The 27,572-nt window shown below is 35.9% G+C and overlaps 4 protein-coding genes across 4 annotated transcripts; 1 reads left to right on the forward strand and 3 right to left on the reverse strand.

The window, feature by feature from the left end:
* Positions 1 to 258: 258 nt before the first annotated feature.
* On the forward strand, positions 259 to 6,077 carry LOC118039967 (SUPPRESSOR OF GAMMA RESPONSE 1). Its single transcript, XM_035046817.2, has 6 exons — positions 259 to 559; positions 2,396 to 2,534; positions 3,906 to 4,092; positions 4,172 to 4,671; positions 5,244 to 5,639; positions 5,751 to 6,077. The coding sequence occupies exons 1-6, from the start codon at positions 552 to 554 to the stop codon at positions 5,805 to 5,807; spliced, it is 1,287 nt and encodes a 428-aa protein (XP_034902708.1). The 5' UTR covers positions 259 to 551; the 3' UTR covers positions 5,808 to 6,077.
* Positions 6,078 to 13,181: 7,104 nt separating this feature from the next.
* On the reverse strand, positions 13,182 to 13,793 carry LOC118039966 (small polypeptide DEVIL 4). Its single transcript, XM_035046816.2, has one exon. It carries the CDS (start codon positions 13,563 to 13,565, stop codon positions 13,425 to 13,427), a length of 141 nt encoding a protein of 46 aa, XP_034902707.1. The 5' UTR covers positions 13,566 to 13,793; the 3' UTR covers positions 13,182 to 13,424.
* A 4,942-nt stretch (positions 13,794 to 18,735) lies between these two features.
* On the reverse strand, positions 18,736 to 23,292 carry LOC118039965 (serine/threonine-protein kinase STN7, chloroplastic). The gene is made up of 10 exons (XM_035046815.2): positions 22,680 to 23,292; positions 22,486 to 22,572; positions 21,913 to 22,047; positions 21,668 to 21,766; positions 21,122 to 21,290; positions 20,941 to 21,034; positions 20,361 to 20,454; positions 20,206 to 20,262; positions 19,101 to 19,514; positions 18,736 to 19,015 (listed from the first exon to the last, which is right to left on the reverse strand). Exons 1-10 carry the CDS (start codon positions 23,103 to 23,105, stop codon positions 18,851 to 18,853), a joined length of 1,740 nt encoding a protein of 579 aa, XP_034902706.1. The 5' UTR covers positions 23,106 to 23,292; the 3' UTR covers positions 18,736 to 18,850.
* A 2,119-nt stretch (positions 23,293 to 25,411) lies between these two features.
* On the reverse strand, positions 25,412 to 26,950 carry LOC118039964 (probable galacturonosyltransferase-like 3). Its single transcript, XM_035046814.2, has one exon. It carries the CDS (start codon positions 26,891 to 26,893, stop codon positions 25,853 to 25,855), a length of 1,041 nt encoding a protein of 346 aa, XP_034902705.1. The 5' UTR covers positions 26,894 to 26,950; the 3' UTR covers positions 25,412 to 25,852.
* Between the last annotated feature and the right edge of the window lie 622 nt (positions 26,951 to 27,572).

Below are 27,572 nucleotides of genomic sequence, written 5' to 3' on the forward strand. Positions count from 1 at the left end.
AAATATATATATATATAAATAATTTAAAACTAAAAAAAATAAATTAAATCACGATCAACCACGATCCCAAATATTCTTTCCAAACCTCCTTCTGAATGGCAATCGTTTGGAATTAGTTGGAAGTTATTTAACTTGCATTCGAATAAATAAAATTTTAAATGTCTTGCTAAAAATGGTAGTCAAAGTGCACTTTCAATCAGGCAAACCGGTAAATGTATGAGTAAGCGTACGTACAGCTTTGCTGCAGCAAGCAGCAGTCAGCCCCACTTTCCAGGAAGTAATGTTTCTATTACTAATTCCCTCCTCTTCACTAACATCGAACATAACACAACAGTCAGAAAACACGGTTTCAAATTTCAAACCACACCAAATTTATCATTAAAATGACCAAACCACCAATTTAGGGGGGGGACATTAATGGTAAGAAACAGTACCTCCAAATAACCTCCTTTTCTTTCCGAGAGAGAGAAGCGAAGCAGAACAGAGAAAGACCATCCCTTTATGGTTCTGAATCTCTTTTGATTATTTGATCAATCTTTTACTACTTTCTCATGGCTGGGTAAGTTCCTTTTTCCCTTTTTAAATTCAAGAATCACATTGTAGATGCATAATCTTGTATTACTACCTGTTTCTAACTTGGGCTGGTTTTAACTAGTTATGGGTTAATGGAAGTTCTGCAGTGATTTTTTATGTCGATCGGTTGTTTGGTATAAAAGATCATCTGGGTTCTTGTTAATATAGGTCTTTGTGTGTGGTGTGATGTCAATTTTGTTGCTTTGTTTCTAAGCTTGAAGTTTTTGGGAGGTGATACTGAATATTACACCTTATTGAGGTAATCTTAACTTGGTAATCAGTTTAATTTGATATAGAGGTTCAAAAGGAAAGTTTTATTTATTTTTTAACTGTTGGTTCTTATCGGTGCTTGCATTGTGGGTGAATGCAATTTAATTGTAAATGGTAGTGTATATAATGATCATGCTTTTAGTTAATTGTGATTATTATTGTATGTTTGTTGTTGTCCATTGATGGTGGGGTTATGGAAAACTCATTAATTTTTTTTTTTTAAATGAAGTGGGAAAGAGAATTTTTTTTATTCTTTTAACCATAATTTCTTAATTTTTGGCAGAAAGTGTACTTGTGGCATTACATGCACAAATGGTGACCTGATGATGTCACCATATCAAATTTTCTTGATATATTCATCTTGATATTGTTAAAGCACGTGGTATGGCAAATTGCTTGTGTCATTAAGAGCGATTTTCAACACAGATATTTGATGTTATTTTATAAGATGAAGAACTCATGGTTGTGATATCCTTGATTTTAATCCTATGTCCTTGAAACATGGATTTTATAGAGTTTTGATTAGATCCATGGAGATAAAAATTCATGGCTCTTTTATTCTTCAAACAAACATTTCCATGCGGTTAGTACAGCCATGTAGTTTTGTAGATTTCGAACCGTGTCCCGTATTCACACCATTTTAGTTTTCGTTTAGGGAACTTCATACATTTAAAGTAGGTTGTGATAAGATTGTAGAGATCATATTCTTTTTAAGCTTGTGACTTGTTATTAGCCATTTAGTTATCAATGGGAGGTGTGTTAAAATGTGATTCACTATGACATATTTCAGTACATGTTTCTGCATCATCCTGATTGCAAGGGGGTACCGGTCCTAACTGACATGTAGGGGTGTTCACGGTCCGGTTCGGTCTCGGTTTAACCCAAAAATTCAACCGAACCGGAAAATAGTATTTCTTATTAATATTACCTTGACCGAACCGAGGACCGGTTCAAACCGAACCGGTTTTGATTGGTTCGGGTCATTTTTTAAGCATAAAAAACCAGAAAAACCGGACCGTGATATTTAGATAAGCTAATCTTCTCATCACTGAGCTAAATCAAAGAAAAATTTGACGTCAAATATCAATCTGAGCTATTAATCACAACAACCACTTAGAAATTCAAGAAAAGGAACTAGCAATCAAAGTCTTCCACATGGGGTTGGGAAGGGGAAGGGAGAGAGGGGGTGGCGGTTGAAAAGGGGGAAAGTGATTTAGGGTTATGGATGGTTCTTTTTATAGCTTTTTTTGAAACCGGTTCGGTTTGGTCCGGTTCAATTGGTTTAAGCTTTTTTAAACCGGAACAGAACCGGACCGGGTGGTTTTTTTATTTTTTAATCGGTTTATTCAGTTTTTTCTATCGGTTTGGTTTTTTTGGTTTAATTGGTTGTTCAGTTTTTTTTAACACCCCTACTGGCATGTATTTTTGAGGCCCTAAGTCTTGTTTTTTCTTTTCAATTTTGTCTGTTTCTGAGATTGTTTCAGTACTTGTGTTTAGTCAGTGTCGTAGCCCCAGATTATGGTTTTGATTCCTTTTCTTTAAATGTATGCAGGCCATGGCTGGTGGATGGTAATAGATTCGCAACAAAAATCAAGAATGCTTCTAGCGCAAGTAACCATGAAAGAGTTGCGTGGAAGAGTGATCCTTGTAAAACTTGTCCAAATTGCCACCATGTTATTGACAACAGTGATGTATGTTCCTAACCACTCTCAAACCTCATAATGGTTCTCTAATGATAATGTATTGAATTTTATCATTAAAAGCATGTCTTTTTTTTTGGATATTGATTCTAATAAGGTGAAATATTTACTGAAAGTTTATGCAAAGTTGGTCTCTAATATGGCACATGCTACATATGGAAACATTTTAAGTTTTATGAAATTCTTGAGGATCTCAATAGCTTACAATTCATTTCTTCTAATATCTTTTAAGTCATGTATCTCTATATCTAAATGTAGCTGAAGACATTATTTTCTTTACATGCAGACACAATGTATCATGCAGTACCCATCAATTTTCTAATTTATTATTTATTGTGATCCTTCTGTAATGATTTGTTAAGTTTTGTTGTCTCAATGAAGTTGTTTGACACATACATGTTTATTGTAGAGGGACTTGACATTCTCCTATTTTAGGTGTTCAACTTGTATTTTATTTGATCATAAGTAAAACATATGAATAAAGTGGGAGAGGTAAACGTTCGAAATTCTCAAAGAAAAATTGCTTACTGTTATACTTCCCTCATAACTGATATTTTTCAACCTTTTCCCCGTTATGATTACAGAAGCCAAACTGATCTGCTATATCTGATTCATATTTTATGTGTTTGGATATAATTTTTTGCAATGTTATAAAGTAAATGTATTTATTGGTGTCTGCGTACTTAGCAACTAAAGTTTCTCTGATGTTTGTGCATGTGTATGAAAGCATTAAATCTCAAGAAATTGATATTACTTTTGGGGGATGCATAGCCCTTGTTATTGGATTATAAATTTGAAATGATACAAGGACTTTCTTCTTCTCCATAGTGGTATCAATGCAACACCATTAGCTGCAGCCATCCACCAAAAAAGCTATAACATGCACCCCTGTATGGCAATATGATCATTGTAAATTATTAATGATGCATCGGGGTTTAAATTTTCACGGGACTTTTAACTTTTATACAGGCATGAAAAGAATAAGTTTTCTGAATAAATAGATTGGGAGAAATAGGTGGATCATGGTTCAAGATTTACGGTTGTGTGATTCTGCGATTAAATGAATGGAATAGTACAGGGGGCTCAGATTGGGTTTGTAAAGCTAAACTGAATCCATGATGTTTCTTATATGAATGTGTATGCTCTGTCTATCGTTCTCCATCCATGATGTTTCTTGTGTGAATGTATGTGTATGCTCTGTCTATTGTTCTCCATTTTTTGCCCCATTTGTTCCTTGGTGCTATTTATTATGGCAAGTAGCCAGAATGATCCTTCTTTGCTAACTTTTTTTTTCACCAAGTTAATTTTTGACAAACTACCCTGAAGCATTTCTAAACATTTAGAATGACTGAATGTCTACAGGTTGTTCAAGAGTGGCCTGGATTACCCAGAGGGGTGAAATTCGATCCTTCTGATCAAGAAATTATTTGGCATTTACTTGCAAAAGCTGGCAATGGAGGCATAAAACCTCATCCTTTTATTAAAGAGTTCATTCCAACTGTTGAAAATGATGATGGAATCTGCTATACCCATCCTAAGAATCTACCAGGTTGGTATGGAGTCAGCTTGATTTTCAACTTTGATTCTTAAAGTCTTTAGTTTTAGTTCTCAAAATCTAAGTTTTTTAGGTGTTAAGCAAGATGGCAGTATATCCCACTTCTTTCATAGAGCAATCAAAGCATACAATACTGGAACTCGAAAGCGTCGAAAGATTCAAGGTGATGATTTTGGTGATGTCCGCTGGCACAAGACTGGCAGGACCAAACCAGTGATCTTGGATGGGGTTCAGAAAGGGTGTAAAAAGATTATGGTTCTTTACACAAGTACTGTCAGAGGAGGTAAAGCTGAGAAAACTAATTGGGTGATGCATCAATATCACCTGGGAACAGGGGAGGATGAGAGGGATGGAGAGTATGTAGTTTCCAAAGTATTTTATCAGCAACAAGCAGCGAACAAGGGAGAAAAAACTGAAGAAGATTTATCTGAAATTGCTAATGCAGTGGTTGCAAAAGTAGATCCAGTCACTCCCAAGTCTGTAACTCCTGACCCACCTCGTGCTGAAAGGCGATGCCAAGATTTTGACCTGGGAAAGGAATCTACTAATGTTTGCACAGAACCCTATGCTCAGGTAAAATTTTCTCCTTTTGATTGTGTCTTAAAGAGCATCATTGTTTGTTTCTTTGCCATGAAAAAGCTCGAATTTGTCAAATTTTGGAGCATAACCTCTATAGTCTGCATTTTGTTTTTCATCCTTTAGAAATGCAGTCTCAAGGAATTCAAATTTTGGGTGCTTGTTCTTTGTAAGACTGCATTTTGCCTGTAATAAAGTTAGTTGCATGATTAAATTGTGCCAGTTGATTGTCCTTTGGCTTGTTTAGCTTCCTCATCCTCTGTGATACTAATTATCTCCAAAGAAATAGGAAAAGGACAAATTTCAGATAGGCAAAAATACATGACTTGACTCCCTGAATAAAGAGTAAGTTGAATTAAATTACAAAACCTGCCATTTCTGTACTCATGAGATTGTGTCGTCAAATTTGTGACATGAAGCAGTATTCAGAGAAAAATGGTGTCCTGTGACTGATAGACTTGGTTGGTTTTCTATAAGCTATTTGCAACTACAGGAATTTAATTTCCTTACACTAAATTGCTCATGAGATAAGGAGATTCTGACATGCGCCCCTTGTGGTTTCTCCTTAGCATCCCGAGGTTGAAAATTTAGAAGAGGCTAATCTTCAACATGAAAGCCCCTGTTACAACGACCAACCAGGGATGGAAAATCACGTTGATCAAATGGTAGGTGATAATGATAACTGTGCCGAGGAAGGGACAAAATGGTGGGACAGTGAGTCACAACAGCTGTTGGATTCACAACAACTTGTGGAAGGGCTATCTTTGTGCGATGAGTTTCTTCAGAGCCAATCCCCAAGCAGGGGTGGACATGGGACTGGAGCGAGTGGCAAATCTGGTCTTTCTGATTATGCTCGTTTGGGGGCAGAGCACTTAAAGAAAGATCTAGAGGACTGCCAGAATCTGGAACTTGATCCAGCAAACATAGAACTTGATACACCTCCAGAATTCAGACTAAGCCAGCTTGTATGTTGTCATCTCCAACATTTTCTGTGCCATCTGTCTTATACAGTACATCTTGTTATTGCTTCAGAATTTTTTGTTAATGCTAATGCTGTCCTTAACTGCATTTTGAAGGAATTTGGATCCCAGGATAGCTTTATGGCATGGGGTGAAGGCAGGGTGGCTGACTAGACATGGTCGTGCAATTTCAATCCTGATCGTGGAAGGGGGATCATCTTTATGTTTGACTTTTTTTCACTCTTCAACTTTTAACTCCGCGTGGATGCGTTTTGAAACTATAATATTTTGCTGGATAACTTCAATGTCGTTCATGTTGGCGAAGTTACTATTATTATAACCTATGCTGTATTTTTAACTACACATTGCTATGGGATGGATCAAAGTTGTCGTCCGTTTCTCTCTTCTTAAGAACGTCAGAGTAAAAGTCTAGCATTTCTGTTACCGAATCTAGCTCCAAGTCTTGATGCTAATGAATTCAAATACATGTCAGAAACTTAAACCATCAAAAGGTGATCTACATGCACCATTGTTGACCTTTGCATGGGTTTCATTCTAGATAGTGGTTTTGACTCCTTGCACGTTCTAAAAGTACGGTGCCGAAGACAGTGTTGCGTAAGTTCATGATTAGTTGCTTCTATTAACCTGGGATAGAACTAAAAGGTCACTCAGAAAGTGAAAGACCACAAACCCAGCTTGCACTGAGGGGTTGGAATCTCTCGGTGTATGCAGTTATTAGTAGCAGCCCCTGTGTGCTATTGTCTGAAGGGAAATTGGTCAACCTAGTCCAATCAAGACTAGTGATTCAAAACTCAAAAGTTTTCTGGTATTGGACGGGTGTTGGGCAGCCGGACATGGGATTTTTGTGCAAGTTAGTTTGTCAATGACCACCTGTTTTGAGCTTTTAAGAAGCTCAGTCGAAAACGAGTGGAACATAAAATTATTGGAGGGTTTCATTGTATGTCAACACCGAGGAAAACACAAAGGAGATGGATTTAACGAGTGAAAGTGAGTGACATAGGTTGGAGTACCACGAAACATTCATGAACTTGTTAAAGCATTACCAGATTGAACCAGGCTGGCTTGAAAAAGACCACCGGGTCAAACCTTATCATCTGTTCAGAGGTAACCGGCACAGTTGTTTTGTACATGGGCAGCATGATTGCTTGTGGGGAAGCTCGAATAAGACCCATCCTAGTAAATGCTTTGGCTGGCAGCATGTTGTGAGGGAACTGTTCTAGCTGCTTTAAGTAGGGCACCGGCCCCTTCAGTGTCGAAGCCTAACCTGCTCGTGAAAAAAGCAAGAGAAGCTGGGTATTGGTGTTGTTCTCAGGGTCCAATACTAGGGTTAGGGCTACTCTCGCTTTTGGTGCCATCAAGCAATTAAAGAAACAGACAGATAGGACCTCTACACCCTGGCCAGTTTGGGCTCTAACAAAAAAAGAATGCCAATTATTTCGTCTAGGACCATGTCTGTACCTTGCATGTTCATGCATCTGGTTCCAACTGCATTACAAAATTGAAGCAACAGGATGATATCATGAAGTTGTTCAGAACTCCAAGTCTCTCTCATGTTTAGGTAGTAAGAACCATCACCGACATGATTTTATTAAGACACTAATCACTTAATACTCATTAAAGGGCATACTAGCTATCAGGTTTTGGATCATATAACAGTTAATCAGGTTCGTATAATTTAGATAAAGTGGAGCTAATCCTTGATAAATGCTAGTTGGTGTACTAATCATGGGCTGACTCTCTTAAGTCAATTAATGAACTCTTTTAGTTGCCAAGACCTTTCCACCTTCGGGAAAACATGGGTTTTAGTTGCTCAACCTTCGATTGGTATAAAAACATTCTTAACAGAGACAATGATTCTAATGACCAGACCCAACTACCGACCAGCCAAGTGCTCAGTATCTGCTAGAACCATAATGCTGCGTGTTCTTCATTTAGTCTTAAATAAATGATCAGGTCTTTCTTATATAATAAAATTATGAGACCACGTTGATCAAATCGGGTTGATAACTCATAGTCATTCCCCAATACCTGATAGTAGAAGCATAATCTCACTTAGAAACCAAACCATCCTTGCTGTAATTAGACAGGCAGCAAGGCCTTAAACCTTGTTTTTCAGATGATTACACAGAAATAGTTCACCTGTTTTCTAAACGAGCGGCCGTCTACTATCAAACGCCTCAGATGGCGGGGCTAACAGTTTCTTGCCTGCTTGTAAATTTGCTTGTCAGTTGTCACCTCTTTGCAAGAAACATGTCAGTGAATTTTAAATGGCCTGTCGTCTGATGAGCAACTACTTTTTTCCTTGTAGAGGACCATTCGTCCTCTACTTGGCGGCAAAGCCCTTGCCATCTACTAACAAAACTCCACGAGCGGACGACAGGCATGCTCCTTCCCATGAGCCACAGCAAGCAATGACTCGCCGCTTGCCCATTAATCAATTTAGCCCAAAAACAAATGTTTGGTCATTGGTAATGAACTGTGTGTAAATTTATAGCATTAGATTATAGCCCATGCATGTTTTAATTTTAACCAATCCTTCCAGAAGGCTAGGCTTCTTCTTCTTCCTCGCCTGTCAAGCTACATATTGATTATCTTCTGATTATGTTGTTTCTGAACAAAAATGACTTCATAAGCGCATGGACATTCAAAACAACATGATGGAGAATGCTTAATTTGCTGTCTTACAAAATTAACCTGCATAAACCATTAAAGAACGAAGAGGGGGGAAATGGTTTAATACCCTCAACAAGCTTTAGTTGCCTGCAAAATCCACGATGGGGACTTTGTAACTGAGTTGAAGCACCTCGAGACGCTGTTTGAAAAGTTTCAAAACCTAATTTTGAGATGGCCCATTACACACACGCGCGCACACGCACAGAGGCAACATTCAAGCGAAGAATTATTGATAACAGAGAAAAATCGGGGGTCCCCGTGCCTGGTCCTGGCCTTGCTAAGCTTTTTTTTCTTTATTTAATTTGCTGACTGCTGATTGAAAAGGAATCGGACATGGTGGGGTTTAAGATGAGGAGGTGCACGTGGGCTTCATAAAAGCTGCTGTTTTGACAATCACCTCCGGTCATCATCTCCTTCTCTATTTGCTTAGACAGGACAGAGCGAGAGGTGGCACCTTCTTATGTGGCCGACAGCAGAATATTAAGTTTGCAAAACTCAGCTTCTGTTCACCTGACATTACTGACCCACTAGCTCCTACTACGAGTATTTTAGAATTTTAACACATTTCCGTCGAGAAAAATAACATAGATCGAAAACGACAGTCGACGAGAATAGTAGTTAAAAACTACCGACCGCTATGGTTGTTAAGAAAAGAAATCATGTTTTTTCATTTTAATTAACATATATAGAACATTAATCCAAAATTTTATAAAAATTTAATGTTTAAGAAATGAGATTTATAAAGATTCAATGTTCAAAATTTTATAAAAACTTTTACAAAAGTATGCTGTTTTTTTAAAAAGAAATCCCACTACTAGCTGGTAGATACTACAGAAAACATGTTTGTTGATTCACCACCTTTAAAGGAAGGGAGGGAGGCACGTGCGTTGGAAATTACTGCCATCATCAACATCTTGCAACAGGTGTACATTTGAACTCCCCTCTGCAAACAGTCGTATGCAGACAATATGTCTCCCCTTATTGCCATATTTGTGGATGTCAGAAACCATTATCGTCTGCAGCTTCTCCATACAATTGGATTATGCACCTCCATCTTCAGCAGTAAATCCGGTCTTTTACTTCTGCTTTTTTACTGCTTAAATGGCGTTTTAAGTTTTAATGTTTTGATGGCACTCATGTTCGTGGTGATGTGCCTTGCGATCTCAGTTTTGTGCTTTCAAGATTTTAACTTTGTCATTTGACCAGAAATATTAGGAATTCAATTTTTTTTTTAAAAAAATAAAAACCGCAGACTCAAAGTGATGGGAATTGAAATCAAAACCACATTTGCATGCATTAAACCTCTAATCATTAGTCCTCAATTTCTTGATTTCAGTGCAGCGGTGGAGGCACTGTTATGCAACGTCGTTTTGACTTTTGTGGTATCAAGATTCAAGACTTTCTTTTTAAGAGGCAGTAGTTTAATTAGTCCATTGGTGTCTCTCATTTTTCTAGCTCAAAGTACAGGAAAGCAATTTCAACATGTTGGGGAACGGTGTAGTATCCTTGTCTCAATTTTTCTTATTTTTTTTAAAAAAATCTACCTTTTGATGCTTTAGAATAATAGGGTTTACAATGTGTATTCAAGGGTCAGTTTTTTTATATTTATATATCCTATTTGTTATATATCAAGTAATAAATTTCAATCTCTAATCTTATTTATCTTATTTTTCACATTCATGATCACTATAATTTTTTATTCAATATAAAATCAAATAATAGCATGTGTGTATTAGCTTATGTTTGAGTTGGGTTTCGGGCTATATTTGATGAATATTTTTGTTTTATTTATTACTCATTAAATAAAATAATTATTTCAAAAAATTATCAATTTATATCAGTTTGAACCTGTATCAAATTAAATTATCATACTTGTTATGGGATGAATTTAATATTCAATTTAAAACTCTATGCCTGGTCATCTAGTCAGGGAGTAGGCAAGTAGGTAGTATATGTTTTTGTTATACAGTAAATTTATAATACTGCGGGACTTTACTTGATAATTTAAATTTTTAAATTTAAATAGGGTTTTTTTTACATCATTAAATATTTGATATTTGACTATTGAAGTATAAAGAGTTTGATAATGTTAAGATTTATCTCAAGTGCTCGATTATTTTGAAATTAAAATTCTTGTTTATTCTAAAATCAAATTATTTTTTATTCAGATTTAAGATATTAGGACTAAGACTCCGTTTGTTTGCCTGAAAATTATTTCCTTTTGAAAAGTGGTTTCTTTGGAAAATAAATTTCTGAAAAGTAAATTATTTTTTTATGCTTAGTAATGTTATGGAAAATAAATTAGAAAACAATTTTCAATGTTTGGTTATGTTATGGAAAATAAACTGAAAAATAATTTATTGATAAATTAAATTTTTTTTCAAGTTTATCTAATTTATATAAAATATTTAATCACTTACAATAAAAATAATGAAATCTAAAAAGTATAATAATGAATTTTTTTATTATATCTTATATTTATATATAGCTTATTTTATAAAACATAATTATATATGTCATATCATATTTTAGAGATATAACCTTGTGAAATATTTCTGAAGTAAAACCTATTAATATATATATTTTTTAATTTTAAAAGTTTAAAATATATTTTTTTTTAATATGAAGAAAGCCAAATTAGTTTATGGTATTAATAACTTCAATTTGTATATTTGGTTAAATGATGGGCTGCAATATTTATTTGTGTGTACTTATCGATGAACATGAAATTACTGATTTTATCTTGACAAGGTTCTCGGTTTTGTACAAGTGTCAAATTCAGTAAATGACCATGTGAGATGTTGTTATGTTTTTTTTAGTAAAGAAAAGAAAGTGTTTTTTATATATATATATATATATAAAAAAACACTTTCTTGATGTGAAGGTTAATCTTTTCACTAACTAAAATTCAATTTTTTTTAATTAACTTTTTGTATATTTACCAGAAGAAAAATACTTTTCAGAATTTATTTTCCGAAAACAACAAGGCATAATAAAATCCGCATCTTCTCACATTTAACAAAAAGCGAATCCAAAACGGAAAGAGAAGCGTAAAACAATCCCATATATCACTTCTTTCAGTCAACATTAGAGATTTACAATCCCTAGGATAAAAAGCTTAGATTCTGGAAACTGGAATGTCACAATCAAATTCATCATCACAAGATATAAAAAAGGAAGAAGAAAAAGGTATGGACCGATCTTGACACGTGTTATCCTCGGATGGAAGAAGTTACAGTCTTGATGTGCAGATGGCCTCAGAGTATAATATGCACGCATGTTGGAAGAAGTTACCGATCTGTTTTGTTCACAGGCACAATACAGTAGAAGAAACAAAAATGGGGGTGCTGTTAGACGCAGCACTCATCTTTTACCGTACACGTGTCACACGTGAATATGGGCTGTAACCCAATAATTCACGAGGCCCACAAAATGAGTTTTGACCACAAAGCCACCACAACAAAAGGCTCAAGGAAGACAATTACTGTTCTCATCTTCTTTTTTGAAAGAGCTAGCAAGAAAGGGACTGGTGAACAGACCATGCATTTACCGACTAATTATATGAAAATTAGTTGCTATTAGCCATCAAAACTCTCAATCTAAGCGGACAGCTGAAGGGATGGGTTGTTTCTCAAGGAAAACCAGGGAGATCTAATGTACTCGTGAAATACTGCCTCGACATCGATGGACACGGGATTTGGAAAGCATCAATGATAAGCCATTTTCTGTGTTTAATTTGACGCCTTTTTGGACGTGTCTTAGAGATAGGTGGGAGATACCATGATGATTAAACAGTAAGGGCTTCTGCAATATCATCACAGCTAATCCTCACTTCAAATGATTAATGGACCTACATCTTCCTCACGGTCCATTATACGGCCGCCTCCACCCAAACCCACCTTCACCTTAGCCGGTCATCCAAATCTACAAAAAGAGTTGCTACTTTTTTGTGCTTCTGTAGCGAGCAAGATTAGCTCTCAAATTCATCCTAAAAAACAAGAAACAACGAAAAAAAAGTGTAAATTGACAGTTCAAAATACTTCGAATAATTTATTCTCTTTAACTGTACCAAGTAGAGTTGACACATAATTGAGTTTGAATACATCCATGATGATTACTATCATGGCTGTAAAACAATGAAAAGCTCACATTGGTATCTTACGGTTGAATATTATCTCCTTCTAATCTCCACGCCCTCTTCGTTTTACTGCAATGGAGTTCTAGTTATGGGATCGATTTCCATATTTAGAGACTCGGGACAAAAGAATACAGCTTCGAGATGCATCAATTTTCCTTCCTCCGCATTCTGAACTTTATCTTGATCTTAATTAATCAGCAATCCTAGCAGTAGCTGCCTAATTCTATCAAATATAGAAACTTAAAATGTTCAAGGCAGGAAAAGAGAGGACCTCCCCACCTCTCCTCCTGCAGAGATAACACATAGATCTATAGCAACTCTTTTTACATGAATCTGTACATGCCTCGAGAGATTCAGGTGAAAAGAAGATATTGAAGGGTTTTTTTTTCCTCCCTATTGAACATGAAGATAGTAATATCGCTTTGACTATGAACAGTCTAGTGAAATGACGTCTCAACCAAATTGAGATGGCTAGAGGCATCGAACAGGGTCAATCAAAGAAAGTAAAATCTAGATGCAATAGATGTCTGAAGTAAAGCATTCATTCATGCCAAAACAAATTAAAAGGGAAATAAAGAAGAAGAGGTAGGGAGTGAAGGGTTAGCTAGACCACTAAATCACAAGGCAACGCTCAAATATTGATCGCCATGCGCACTTGTGACCCTGAGGAAAAAGAATAATACAAAGCTTGAAAACTAAAAGGAACAGGGAGAGCATCAACAATTGCAATGATTTGTTAGATAATATCGAAGCTTTGATTCATACTATCCGGTGTATACATTGATTATCGAAGCCCCACAAGGCCAAGCCATAACAAAATTTGCTAAGAAAAAAAAAAAAAACTCTCCCATAATAATTTCCAGCCCTGCCGCAGCTATGTACACTCCACCAAGAAGAAAAAAAGGGGAAGATTACTTATCCCCGCCGTAACTATGGCTAACAGGAGATCATGGTACGTGTTAATCATGCCAGCATATTAACATGACCACACATCTCCTTATTATGTAAAGCCTAGCCCTTTGTTCTCTAAGGACAGCTCCTAGCCCTTTGCTTGAAATCCTTCTCTTTGAGCTCCCCATGCGAGCACTGTTCATCTTCATCTTTAGTGATTTTTTTATTATTTTTCTGGAGGGAGGGGGGGTCACTGGTTGAATTGAATGGAAAATGATTTTTGAGCTACAAGTTTGTGAGTTTGCTTGAAATGGAAGTGCAAGAAGGGCAGGCTGTTTATATAGTAAGATGGGTGTGGTCCTAGCTCAGACTGGTCTAGTAAAGAGCCAACGATGGGGCATGAAAGGGCGTGCAGTGTCGCTAAACCCACCAGACAATGCCAACTAGCCCCCACAACCCCACTAGGGCACCATACCCAAACGCTCCAAGGAAAATGATAAAAGAATCCAAACAAGCCCCCCATCTCCTTCCTCCTCTCTTGCCCCGTCATACTCTATAATCTATACCATATCCTCTCGTGTAGGAAAATAGGCATCACCCACCAGCACAGTGGGTCGGCCATTACTTCAATAAGGTGACAAATTTCTTAGCTTATGGGCTGCCTCTCAATTTGTAGATGATGATGGGATCATAATTTGACAATAAATTCTACTTCTTAAATTCTCTTTTTAAAATTGCTTGTGTTCTTGTTGGATCCAACTAAACAGGCAATACAAGGGAGTTGAATCCTACATATCAAAGCAATATTAATTGCCTTTTCAGCATGTTTAAAGACTATAGTGAGCTCATCTTAATAATTCTTTTGACTCTCTTCGAATATATAAATCCTTCCATGTGGGGCGTGAGCGCATATGATACAATGGTGTTGTCACAATCCATGGATAATTTAGCACATTTAATTTTTATTTGTGTTATCCAAACGTTAGTTCTGGACATTTGCTGCATAATTTAGAGGATTTTGGATTTGGGACGGATATTTGTTTACTTTAAATGTACGTGGTTTTTGGCTGTACGTCCATTCCCATGAGAGGATGCCATACAATTATTCTTTGGTGGGCGTTCCGTTTTTAATATTTATAATCCATGATCACTTCTTTTTCCATGCAATAAACGGTTCTTCATCAGAAAAAAAAATGTTTAATTGAGATTTTTGGTAGAGAGGGGACCTAATGTGATAGTTTACCTCCATAGAATCACCATTGAATCAAATAGTGAACACACACAAAAAAATACCATTTTTGCCTCAGAACTAAAAAAATACCAGAAGTCCTCGTATAGAAAGAGAGATGAAATGGCCCTCCAAATCACAGGATACCATTTTTGCAGTGAATTAAAATCAAGAAAGACAGCTCCAGAATCTCCAATTCCCAGAAAAGAAAACAAGAGTGAGTCAACAAGTTAAATCTCACGGTTATATGACCAAGATTCCACCATGTATTTACACTGCCAATCCTGGAAGAAAAAAAAAACTGTGAGAGCACATAGCCCAATTGAGTGATTGATTAAATTAAGGAGCAGATTAAACTTGATCAAAAAGCAATCAGCAACTTGCTTGGTCTCGTGTTCCTCCCATTTCACAAAGGGACACCAGCTTCCATTAATTAACCCTCATTCTAATAAATAATCAATGATATTCATACTCTAATCTCTCTATTTGAACAATTTTAAGCTGTCACTATCGATTCAAGAGCTCATGATCAGAAATTTGTTGGTTCTTGCACACTTTTCTTAAAACCCGGACAAGATATTTTGATGCTATGTGTGGTGCTTACCTTGAATATATAACACATGACTTTAGTTGTTTCTATGTTTTGGATGATCATAGGTTCACTACATATGTTACAAATATCTTGAGATTCCGGAGTCTAATTGGACACTGCAGTTGTTAATTTTGTCTCATCACATTAGTAGACAAAGTATTAACATTTCGACCATCAAAAGAAGCTACCTCCATATAATATATATAATATATAGGTGATAATGTTCTAAAATCTAATATGTTTATAAATTAGGTTATTAGATATTTGAATAGTAGTTAATCAAATTTTCATGTTGATATATATTTCCTTCTCCTTAGTTGAGGGAGTACAAAATCGATGGTAAATGTCTTGGTACTTGCAAAACAGTCTCTATCGATGAGATTTAAAGGATCTTCTAATAATAAAAGTCAATAAATTTAAAATAATAATAATAAAAAAAAAACTTTAAAATTCCAAGAACAAAAGTGTTAATTCTTGTTTTTGAGTGATTAATGCTTTAAGGATTAAGATATATATATTTTGAGAGTAAGAAAAAGTAAAACTTTTATCTGAATGGTTCAAGAAGTATTTATATTCCTTAAACCTTATTGTTTTGGTAGAGTAGAAGGATCAGAGATTCATTTTTTCTTGATTATATTCCTGAGATATAAAGAAATATTCTTATAAATCATTAATGAGGAACAAATATTTCTTACAGATCATTAATAAGATGAAAATATGGTAATCTCTTAAAAAACATTTCATATACCTACAAGTGTAAAGAGATTATTATTTTTTACATGAATAGGTCATGTTAAGAATTTTAAAATAAAACCATATGGTCCTAACATATCAATTGGGCCGAGAGCGAAACCTAGGTAAGATGGGTTTAAAAACTTATCAGGCTCATAGTTGAACCCAAATATATTGGGTCTAGCAAATTACCAAACTCACATTTCTTTAGGCTCTGCTCAAGATTGAAATCAAGTATATCATATTTAATATTTTACCAAGCTCATAGCTCATGGTTGAACCCAAGTATATTGAGTCCAATATTTTTTCAAATCATGGTTTATTAAGCTCAACTCATGGTTGATTTCAAGTGTATGGGGTCTGATATTTTGTTATACTTATAGTTTTTTGGGCTCAATGCATGGAAAAACTTAACCCAAGTATATTGGATCTGGTATTTTATCAGACTCGTAGTTCATTAAGCTTAGCTCGTGACTGAACCCAAGTATATTAAATTTTGTGTTTTACAAGACCCATGATTCCTTAGGCTGAGCGCATAGTTGATCCCAAGCATATTGGGTCTAATATTTTGCTCAATTTATTGTTTATTGGGTTCAATATATAACAAAGCCCGAGTATTTTAAATCTGATAATTTACCAGATCCATTGTTTTTTGAACTTAACGCATCACTAAACTCAAATACATTGAGTTTGATATTTTACTAGACCTATAATTCTTTAAATTCAACTCATGATTGAACTTAAATATTTTAAATTATCATTCTATTATAGATTTGAGTTCTTTCAAGCATAAAAAAATATTGAGTTAAAAATACTAGCTAGTTAATAGGAATGGGCATCATTTGATGATTATATGGACTCAAAAATATTCAATGTTCATACATTACCTGTTTTTCCCTATACTTGATGCATGCATTATTAGGCACCAAAAATATTATGAGTTTTAAATAGATAACAGGTTGTAATTATGACATCAGCAATGGCGTGCTATGCCAGGATTTGTGATGAAAACCACCATTTAAACCACAGATTCAACTAAAGATTAGAGACGATGATAACTAATAACAGTGAAATTTGAAATATTTTAAGTGCACTATAATCAAAGAGTTACAGGCCTTGTTTGAGGTGTTTCATGCTGGGTTTTGTTGTATTGTACACACATAAAAACAGCCTTGTTGTACTGAACAAGAAGGTCAGATTTGCACGTGAATGTCTCGTGATTTACAATAACATTGCCTGTGATAGACTCAACATAAATATTATTTGTTATCTTAGTTCAATAAGCTTTGAAACCATAGTTTATAATTAATATTTGCTCGACCACCATGTGAATTATTCTACTTTGATACGCTTTTTTGTTTATGAAGCAACTTTCTTCCCACATGCTGCTGTGCTTGATTTCTCCTCACCTTGAATTCCTTCAACTAATCATTCAAATGGCCATAACTTAACATGGACTAATACACTTCAATTTGATCAAACAGTTGTGTTTTTTTCGACCAATTCTAATTCTGTCGTAAGCTTCATGCTTAACGGGAAGTTTACGAGAAAACCATCATGTAATTACGAGTTAATTAATTATTGAATCAATGATATATGCACGAACAGATATTTAACATGTGATTGTGTCCTTGCTTAGCTGACTGTTCAGGCCAGCCAGGTTACCGCTGTCCAGTCTTAGCTACCCAGTCCCATGACCACGCAGGGATAGAGAAACGTATGCGATCATAAATAGAAAATATAGATGGCTTGAAGAATGAACAAGTTAAAGGCTAACATTGTAGAATCGTTGATTATTCTCGAATAATATGGATACGAACAACTCAATTAACTAATTTAAAAGATATCGCATGCTGATAAATTCTCATAATTTTAGTGATTTTAAGTGTATTAATTAATTAACTCGAAGTTGGGTTGTGATTTTTACTTATTTTCTGGTAAATGGTTTGTGAACCCCATTCATCTCATGTAAAATATCCAGCCAGCAAGCATGAGACCTGAAAAACAAATGTGAAATCGTCTACTTTTAAAGTTGATAGATGATTCAGCTTGTGATTCCAGGGAAGATGTTTCTAGAGGAAAGAACGGGAGCAATGTGCCAGTGGCAATATGCCATCAGGAAGTAAATTTATGAACCTTCTCTCCTCTCGGTTTCTCCTTTTCTTTTACCCGTGCTGTTGCTGGGTGGGACTCCTGAGAGAGTCAGTTCTTCTGTTCATCGAGGATGAGCATGGCCCTAATCTTCTTTGCAGTGGCCTAAGGCCTTCGTGTCTTCAAGCTACGCAAAGAGCAAGGCCAGCTTGAGAACTTACTGCTTTTGCTGTAAGGCCTTTGTGTCCAATTAAGAGGCTTAATAGTACTTTTACTGTTTGTTACTTGCAGCTTTTAATTTTATTTTTCTTAATTTACTAGGAGCTGAGCGAGTGCTACCCATTCCTAACACAAAATAATTTTCAAAATTCCACGAAAACAATAATTTTCTTATTTTAGAAGTGGCACAAGTCTGATCTGAAGCTGCTGAAAGCTGGTGAGAAAATACCGATGCTTAATTGCAGTTTCTTTACTTTTTCTCTGCAATCATCAATATCGAGAACCCACGTTCACTTGCCATTTCTTTAAAAGCAAGCATCATGAGTCAGTTTTTCTGCAGAAAAATACTTCTCAAATGCCGTGCCCAGAGCGTGTCTGAATATTCAACTACTTCCGCAAGAACGTGAAGACTTTAGAATGCTTCATGGCAGTTTCATTTCATTTATCGATGCTTTTCTACAAGTTTATCGTTACTGAAGGAGCTTACACGTGCGGTCAAAAGATTCCAGGTAAAAGATTCCAGCTAAGTTCATCTTCACACATGATTTTCTATTCCACCAAAGTAGTCAGATGTAATACTGCAGTTACAAAATTTACATAAAAACTAAAATATATGCATCTATGTACAGTTTTCATTCCTCTCTGGGGATCCACCGGCTCCACCATAGGCTCTTCCTTCGTCTGTTAAGCTCGTCGACGCTCTCGTTCAATGTTTTCATAATCTTCCTTTGGAGCCGAAGTACTGACGCAAGAGCATTCCTTTGAGGGCTTGCCTTCTTTTTAGGCTCTCGTCTTTCCTGAGCATAAAGAACAGAAACAGTCAGAGATTCCTCTGTGAACGATGTTGTTAAAAACAATTTTTAATATAGTTCAAAAGCAGACTGTCAGTTCTTGAAGTTGAGCTTCTGTGAAGCCACCCTCCTTCTCTGTTCCAGATTTTGCCATTAGCTGAATAATCCACTCGGCAGCTTCTCCATAATCCTGTTGTGTTGCTCGAAATAATTGCAGCCTGAGATTCTGCATGAGGGACAAAACTAAAAGTCCTTCCCTATCGAAGTAAGGGTTAGCTAAAGCTCCCTTTGCACTTATTCTTTGTCCTGCTTTATATCGAACCATTGAAGTTAGAAGCTCCCATCCTATCCCACCATCTAAATCCAATAACTCAAAACCCTTTCGAAGGTCAGAGCTGGCACGTGGCTCTACGCTTTTCCTCCATGCATTTAAGTCATAATCGCATCGTTTTAATTGACGGTTAAACTGTATGAGTGCACTATCAGAACGTAGTCCTGAAAAAGCCTGTACGAAGAGGTGTTAAAAGTTGAATACAACTAAAAAATTCCATCAAAATAAGTAGTCAAAACTAGCAATCTGTTTAGACTCAGGTAACAACATGAAGAAGCACGTTGCTATTTTAAGAGCTAATAATGCCTAAAGAAAGTTTCTCATATCCAGTGTGTGACTAGCTGGATGTTTGAATTTTCAAGTACTTCGTTCGACTTTGATCGATTGAAAATGGCATGTGACCTAATCACTCATTTGGTGGTACTTTTTATCAATTTATTTGACCTTCAATGCAACTAAAATCTTAATTTATAAACCAGAACATTTCAAACAGTTTCTTGATCTGATAATTTGAGTGGTAAATCAATGCAAATGCTAACCTAAATGCAAAATTTATTTCCCTGAATGCATTTACTGCATTTCATTCCCCCTCCCCTCCACAACTCCCCATTATTTACGGTACTGGTACTCTTATTGCAAAATGTTTCTGGGCATGAATGAGTAGATAGCACCCTCAAGCATTGAAGAAAAGGATTCCTCACTGCTGTTGTTGATGTGCAGAAGGATTTAATAATTTTTAGTCCATTCTTGAACTGCTTATATGAAAGTCACAACAGAATGTCTGAAAGTGTGAACAGATGCATGGCAGACAAAGTATTCAGCGCTTAAACACGGTAACAATAGCTGCTCAGTGATTTTCACTCACCATTTGCAGGAAGATTAAACCAGTGCTGTAAATATCAAATCTATCTGGCAAGTTCATCTGTTTGTCAAAAGCATCAGAAGGAAGATTATTTCGTTGAGGGAGAATGCCAGGCTCATGATAATTATACTAGGAGATATTGAGGTTGGTATTTGCACCTGCCAAAGCACTGGGGAAAGTGCAGTTGCCACAGGAGCTGAGGGCGCAGATGGAGTTTGTGTGCTCATGATATATTGCTCTGGCGCTGCATATCTGAGATGGGATGGATTGTGAATACAATATGATAAATGGGAAAGAAATTAGGAAAAAGAAACCAAGTAAAGAAAATGTATGTGTCTCTACTACAGCCATGGATATAAAAAATGATGTAAAATTGAAGGGGCATCTTATTGTCAAAATTTTAGTTAGCAATGCCTGTTTCCTATTTGTGAAGTGCCATGGTGATCGACATAAAGTAAATAAAGGAATTCAAATGCTACATAAACATGATAAATGCTACATAAACGTGCTAAGAAAAGGAAAGCTCCTTTTGGAGATCTGAAGAATGAAATCCCAGAACTATGAACTCGATGACAAGCATGATTCAAACTTAAATGATTGCATCACACGAGTCTCAGTACTAATTTCAGTTACTAGTGAAGAAGTTGGGGGTTCAACCTGTCATATAGTTAGTTATCTTCAATAAAACTGTCACCATAATCTCTTATAGTTGTTGTTGCATTGTAAGAAAGAAAGTACCTTGGGTCCAAAAGAAATTCCTTTGGAATATAATTGATTCCCACTCGCAAATCTGCTGCTGCTCCAAGATCAATGATCTTGAACGTACGAGATCCTGCTCCAGTTTTACATGAAAACATGAATAATTTGATCTTAGATTGACTTTAACTTTTATGTTTAGAAGAAATCTCGATGTCATTACCTTCAGAGAAAATAATATTCTGTGGTTTAATATCCCTATGCACAATTCCTGTCGAGTGAAGGCCATCCAGTGCAAATAAAAGTTGTCTCATGATAGTTTGAATGATTGTGTTTTCCCTCTCCAGCCCCCTAGGCAAGTCCTGTACCTCTTTGACTATCATTCTCTCTACCTGAACATTAGGTAATATTACTAAAACCGGCACTGGTAATTTGAATAAACCAAGGTTTAATCTTGAAGCAACTTTAATAGAACCAATTAAGTCCAAACCAACTATGGGAATAGAAACACAATAACATATTTTCTATTTCAGAATGAGAAGTACAGATGAATTAGACCATTCGGTTGTGATACTACATCAACAATAGAAAAACCTAATATTTATCACCAATTAAAGACTGAAAGTTGTTGCTCAGAAGGAAGGATCAACCTTCTCACTTAAGCTAATTGATTATACAAAGTTCTCAAACACGGGATTCAGATGTTTAAGTTATTGAATCTAAGTAATGAGTTTTATTATAAAAAAGGAAACTGAGAGAATGTACCAACATTGTAGGGGAACTCTTTGCTCTGCATCAAATCATAAAGTGTGGCCTCCCCTTCATACCGCCATATGAGCCAATATTCAGCTCCTTTCTTTGAAGAATTCTGAGATTAGTTCCATTTTAGCAATTCAAGTCACCAGAAAAGGAGCAAAATACAAAACGGTGTGAGCTATCAGATTGATTTTCTCAATTCTTGAGATAAAAATACCCTTAATCTATATGGTAGTACTATTCATTATAGATCAACACCTCAAGAAATCCATGCACAAAATCAGCACAGCTGTTTGAACAAGCTCTTCGAACTCGTTCATTCATCCAAATTTCCACTGCCCCGTATTCAGTAGCCTTTTTCAATACTAAGTCGCCTTCCTTCTGATAAGGCACCTAAAAACCACAAATTAATGTGCAGTATTTAGTTCCTCAAGGCATTCTTAGTCAATGAAAGCTAAGAAGCATGTGCATCACTCATAAATCATTACCAGAACATCGAAAACACCAAAAGAATTAATTGATTAGTTTTCCTTTTTAATCATCCGGTCATCAGATGAAACGATCACTGAGAATATCTTCCAAAAACATCTGATGTTTGAAGAGGGTTTAAACGTATGAATCTATTAGCTTAAGCAGGACAGCTAATAAAGAAAGTGCAGCAATTGGTAAAATTAATGTCATGAATTAACTGTGAAATATCTAACCAATTCAATTTTAGTCATGTACCTAAAAAGACACAATGATGCAATTGATTCAAGAGTCAATTTCTGTAAGAACCAATTCAAAGAAAGCCTCTGACAACATAAAATAATTTCATCAAACATTTTATACCTTGGAAGAAGGCTTCTTCGTCAATGAAGCTCTATAAACCACTCCAAAAGCTCCCTCGCCCAACTTCTTCCCCAAAACAAAGTCATCCTGTAACCAAAAACCGAACCCAATAAACCACAAGTTATATGCAATCAAGAGCCACAAAAACAATCCACCCAAGAGAAACAGTTAAACCAATCACAACTTACACTAACCTTCTTAAAAGTGGGCCTAAACAATCTCTCAACAAAAGCAAGAAAAAACATGTCAAAGAACCCAGGAGCCACACCGGGAGTGGCCCAGAGGTAAGACAAGGTACCCAAAGCCAGAGCAGCGCCGGGAACAGTAAGCGTCAACCCACTGGGCTTTGGCAAAGTGCTTCTATATATTATATCACCACACTCCATCACTGTACATGGTAGCCCTACTCCCACACCCAAAAAGAGATTGTGAACTGCATCGAAGAACTCACCTCCTGATGATGCAACAACTGCAAGTGTTTTGGGGTGTAAGGTGGCTATGGATGTTCTTGAAGAGGGATTGAGATTGAGTTTTCTTCCAAGAAATGGAGATAGGGGTTTTGGTCTGTGAGTGCTGTGGAGTTTGATAGGTATTGTACCTCCTGATGCCACAGTGGCCATGACTGCAGAAAAAAAGGTTTTACTTGAATCTCTGCTTCAAGTGTCAAGTCACTGGTTTCTCTTGAATCCGCTTCGAGTTTAGACCTCTAGTTTTTCTTTCTTTCTTTTTTCATCATTTTTTCCTTTGATATTTTTGGCTTGGTTATACAGTGACAGTTATGGCAGGTATTTTGTGTGGATAGCAGTAGAGGGGATGGAAGAGGAAGAAAAGCAACGTACACCACAGATGACACGTAGACACCTGTAAACATGATTGGGCTGGGCTTCTATTTATATTTATATATTTAGATGTATGTGATTGTTTTTTAAAATAGTTTTTATTTATAAATATATATTAAATTAATATTTTTTATTTTTAAAAACTAACACATTAAAATAATAAAAAATATATAAATTTAAAGTAAAAAAAATAAATAAAAATTTCATTTTTTTTCAAAAAAAATTTTAAAACACAAAATTAAATAGAGCTCCTTGCTATTATTTTAATATATTGACTACTTTATTTTTTGTCTTAAAAGAAAAAACATGAAATTAAAATGAAGGGAAAATATTAATTGTTTTTTTTTCTTTAAACCCCCCCTCTCTTCTTTTCACTCCATATAAAATACAACATGACGTGTCAAAATGTCATTTTTCATTGAAATACAACATGAAAAAGGAAAAAAAATTACACTGTTCAAGATATTATATTGACAATTTGACATTTTCAAATGGTTGTCGCCATTGAAATTGCCCCAAGAGGCACGTACATGATGTTGTACAGTGAGCACGCTTGATGTCAACAAGACACGTTTTCTAGAAAAAGCCCAAGGAAAAAAGACAGCCTGGGTGTACACAGTGACCGATGGAACCCTAGGCCCATGTTCGAAGCCCAAAGCAAGAATCGGTTTGATGCATTATTAATATTTGGTTTATCGAATGAGGATGCTGGGAGTGCATTTCAAAAGTACTAAAATTTTTTGCTTTGAATTAATATATTAACAAAGGTAAGTTAAGACTTAAGTTTTTTTTTTAAATAAAAAATATTATTTTAATATATTTATAAATAAAAAAATATTTTAAAAAATAACCGTTGTAACACCTTAAATAGCGACTAAACTTGTTATATAATGATCCATACCAATAGCCATTTCAGAGCTCAATCCTCTTCACCCGAACATGTTCAGCTCCGTATACAGTGAGATCTTCCGCTCCGACGTCCCCTCTAGCTGTGTGCGGCAGCATTCATCAACGGTCGAGGCAGAGCTTATATGAGCCTCAAATTCAACCTAAGTGAATTCAAATATTTTCTTTTTATTTTTCCCATTTCTCTATTTACTATTGCCTTGCCTGCACTAGGAGTGGAAGTTATACTCCATTGTTTTATTTTCTTTCCTTCTCTAGCAAGTGTAATGAGTGTGGATGTTAGTTTCAACTTTACATTTATTGCATTCTGAAAATAAAAAATAAAAAAAACTTTAGCTTTATCGCTGTTTAAAAATTAACTATAGCTTCACGATATTAACTTTTTAAAACAAACAGGAAAAGCTCCAGATCAATGACAAACAGGAGGGAAAAGAGAGCTCGATTTCTTTTATTTCCCTAGCTAAGAACTGGAAAGACCTGATTTAGCAAATCAACAAAAGTAACGAAGAAGGAGAAGAAAATGTTCCAGTAGCTGGTTTTAAATCAAACAAGCGGCGATTCTTGGCCAAAATAATGCAACCAATACCCACGTACGACAATTCAAGAACCCGCGCTTACTTTACATCTTAATTACAAACTTAAGGTTCCGGTTTTTTTTTTATTACCCTGATATTTCTCCGTGAGATATATTATTTTTAATTATAGTTTTTAAATAATGATTATAAATAGAGAAAAAATACATTATCTATGATAAAGATAAGGTGGAGAATGGAGATAATAGGCGAGGATAATAATAATAATGACAAAAGGTTTTGAAGAATCGATGATAAGATAATAATTAGGGCAACAGTACAATTATAATTTTGCTAAATCTTGAATGTATTTTTTTATTTAAATTATTTTTTAATATGTTACTGCTAAAAATAAATTTTTAAACATAAAAAAATATTTGAAAATATTTAAAGATCCTTCAAATAAATTATGATAAAGTGTAGTTATTATAATGTTTGGTTAACAATAACAAGTTGATAGCGAGTGATAAAAATATTTAAAACATGTTTTTTAAAAAATTGACATTATTAAGAGGTTAATTAAAAAATATTTTTTATTTACTTATTTTTCAGTTTTTTATTAATGTTGAAAAATAATTTCAATAAAGTTTCTAGCAACCAAACAAACACTAAAACAACTTTTGATCAACGACAAGCATTAATCAAACAATGTAGCAGGTGGAAGTCCCTTATTGGTATTTAACAATATCCCTTTCACCTTATATTATTATTATACTGTACAACAAGCAAGACCAAAAACCCTTTGAAAGCGGTTTTCCATGATCTTCAAAGAGAACCCACTTCAAAAAAAAAAAACCCTCCACCACCTAGCTTTTCCTTTATCCACGCAGCCAATCATCATCTTTATCGGATCACCATGACAAACAACCGAGGATCCCACTTTTTCTCTGCGTTTTCAAAGTAATTGAACGCTCCATTTTCCACAAAATCCAGCCGTTAACAAATTTCTCTTAACGGCCGTAACCCCTTATTGGTCTCAACGAAAGACCCGACAAAAATCCTCACATTTCAACCTGTGTCCTAGCATCTAGATCACAGCACCAAACCTAGCTAGCTATCACAAAACAAGGTGGGATGACGATAAAGATCATAAGGTGCCCACAAAGCATCCAACGGACACGGTCTTTTAGAGTTCAACCTGAGCCAAGGCTTGCCCTTGCCACTCCAATGTAACAAACTTACCGGACCGGGATGCAAATCCCTGCACAGCCCTTCAAGATTATCACCCCCGAGCCCATGTTGATTCCATCTATGCTCGACACCCTCCACGTCGCCGGCAAAAACAAGCAAAAAAGGAGGCAATGAACCCAACTCGTAAATCCTATTCTTCTTCTGTACTCTCATCCAGTACTCTAATTTTTCAGTGTATTTCCCTTCTCTCCATTTTCGCAAATCTATCACCATCACCCCCGTGTTAAAATAGCACGCTTTCCTCCCCGTAAACGATGTCGCATACACTGGACTCGACCAAAACCGAGAGTTAAAATAATGAGAAAAATTAACATGGCAATATTCTGGTGCGCCAAGTACGTGTGCACCTAGATTGATGTTCCATAATTTTGCCACGTCATCGACCACGATTAAATCAGAATCGAAGTAGATGATTCTCCTCACCGTGAACGGTAAGAGGTCGGCGAGGTAGATTCGCGCGTAATTCAACGGTTGATCCAGAGCTCGGCGAATGGAGGATGAGATTTTTCCTCTGACCAGATCAGTGTTGAAATGGTAGAGATGGAAGGTTAGGTAAGGGAATGTGGAGGTGATTGTGCGTCGGAGGTCGGCTCTGCGGTGAGTGGCGATGAAGTGGAAGACTATGTGTTCAGGACAGGCGGCGTGTTGGAGGACGGAGAGGACTCCGGCTACGGAGCCACGGAGGTAGGTGGCATCGAGTGTCATTGCGATGTGAATTATAGTAGGATCGTGGTGGTGGCGGTTGAGGTTGTTGAATGATGAAGGCCATGTCTTTTTGGGACATTCTCTGCCGTTTCGAAATGCCGGTGCTTCTCTAAACGCAGGAAGTTCTGCGTTAGGTAAGCCCTGTACGGAGACGACGACGGTGGTTAGAAAGAGAAAAATGCAGAGGATTGACATGGTGTTTGAAACTAGGTGTGTGGACTATGGTGGCGACATGAGATGATGATAAGAGGAGATAGGTGGCTGGGGGTAGTTTGGGGATTTTGTTTGAGAGAGTGGGAATATACTGTGTGGGTTAAAGCCAGGCTGGCAAAGTCCCTTTTGTTTTTGTCTGTAATTGAGGGCCAAGGACAAGGGTTTTCATCCTGTGCTAGTGATCGCACCTACCTTATACTGAATTTTTTTTAATCAAGAAAATTACTGAAATCATTGACCGTTTGTTGATTTTAATATTAATTCACGTTATCTTACTGGACATTGATTTCACTTGCTTTATGGTTTTTTAATAGTTTTTATGATTGTAATTTGAAAAAAAATTATAAGTTATAGTTTTCTCAGATTTAAACTTTTATCATAATTTAGAATAAAAATACATTTAAACAGTAAAAATCAAATAACTTAAATCTAAAAACATCTTTAATCATACCATCGCAATGCAGACGGAACCTAAGTCGTAGGTGGGTAGTCAATCTACGCTTTGTATGGAGACATGTAAGAACAAACCTAATCCACGGAATCGTGTCTGCTTATGAGATGGTAATCAACGTTGAACACCAGGCTTTTAGGGGGTATATATCTTTCGCTATTAATTATCCTTCTTGTTTGAATGTTTCCCAGTAAAGGAAACGTGCCAGAG

The sequence above is a fragment of the Populus alba genome, chromosome 8 (assembly GCF_005239225.2).
Source record: "Populus alba chromosome 8, ASM523922v2, whole genome shotgun sequence".
Taxonomy (NCBI): Eukaryota; Viridiplantae; Streptophyta; class Magnoliopsida; order Malpighiales; family Salicaceae; genus Populus; species Populus alba.

Bases quoted from the DNA above. Each gene is read 5' to 3' on its own strand.
- LOC118039967 (XM_035046817.2), top strand. The intron at 4,672-5,243 runs GTAAAATTTTCT...GTTTCTCCTTAG, and splicing joins GCACAGAACCCTATGCTCAG to CATCCCGAGGTTGAAAATTT. The intron at 5,640-5,750 runs GTATGTTGTCAT...TGCATTTTGAAG, and splicing joins AATTCAGACTAAGCCAGCTT to GAATTTGGATCCCAGGATAG.
- LOC118039964 (XM_035046814.2), bottom strand. From the start codon at position 26,893: ATGTCAATCCTCTGCATTTTTCTCTTTCTAACCACCGTCGTCGTCTCC.
- LOC118039966 (XM_035046816.2), bottom strand. From the start codon at position 13,565: ATGAAGATGAACAGTGCTCGCATGGGGAGCTCAAAGAGAAGGATTTCA.
- LOC118039965 (XM_035046815.2), bottom strand. From the start codon at position 23,105: ATGGCCACTGTGGCATCAGGAGGTACAATACCTATCAAACTCCACAGC. The intron at 22,573-22,679 runs GTTAGTGTAAGT...TTTTGGTTACAG, and splicing joins TTAGGCCCACTTTTAAGAAG to GATGACTTTGTTTTGGGGAA. The intron at 22,048-22,485 runs GTATAAAATGTT...TGTGGTTTTTAG, and splicing joins CGAAGAAGCCTTCTTCCAAG to GTGCCTTATCAGAAGGAAGG.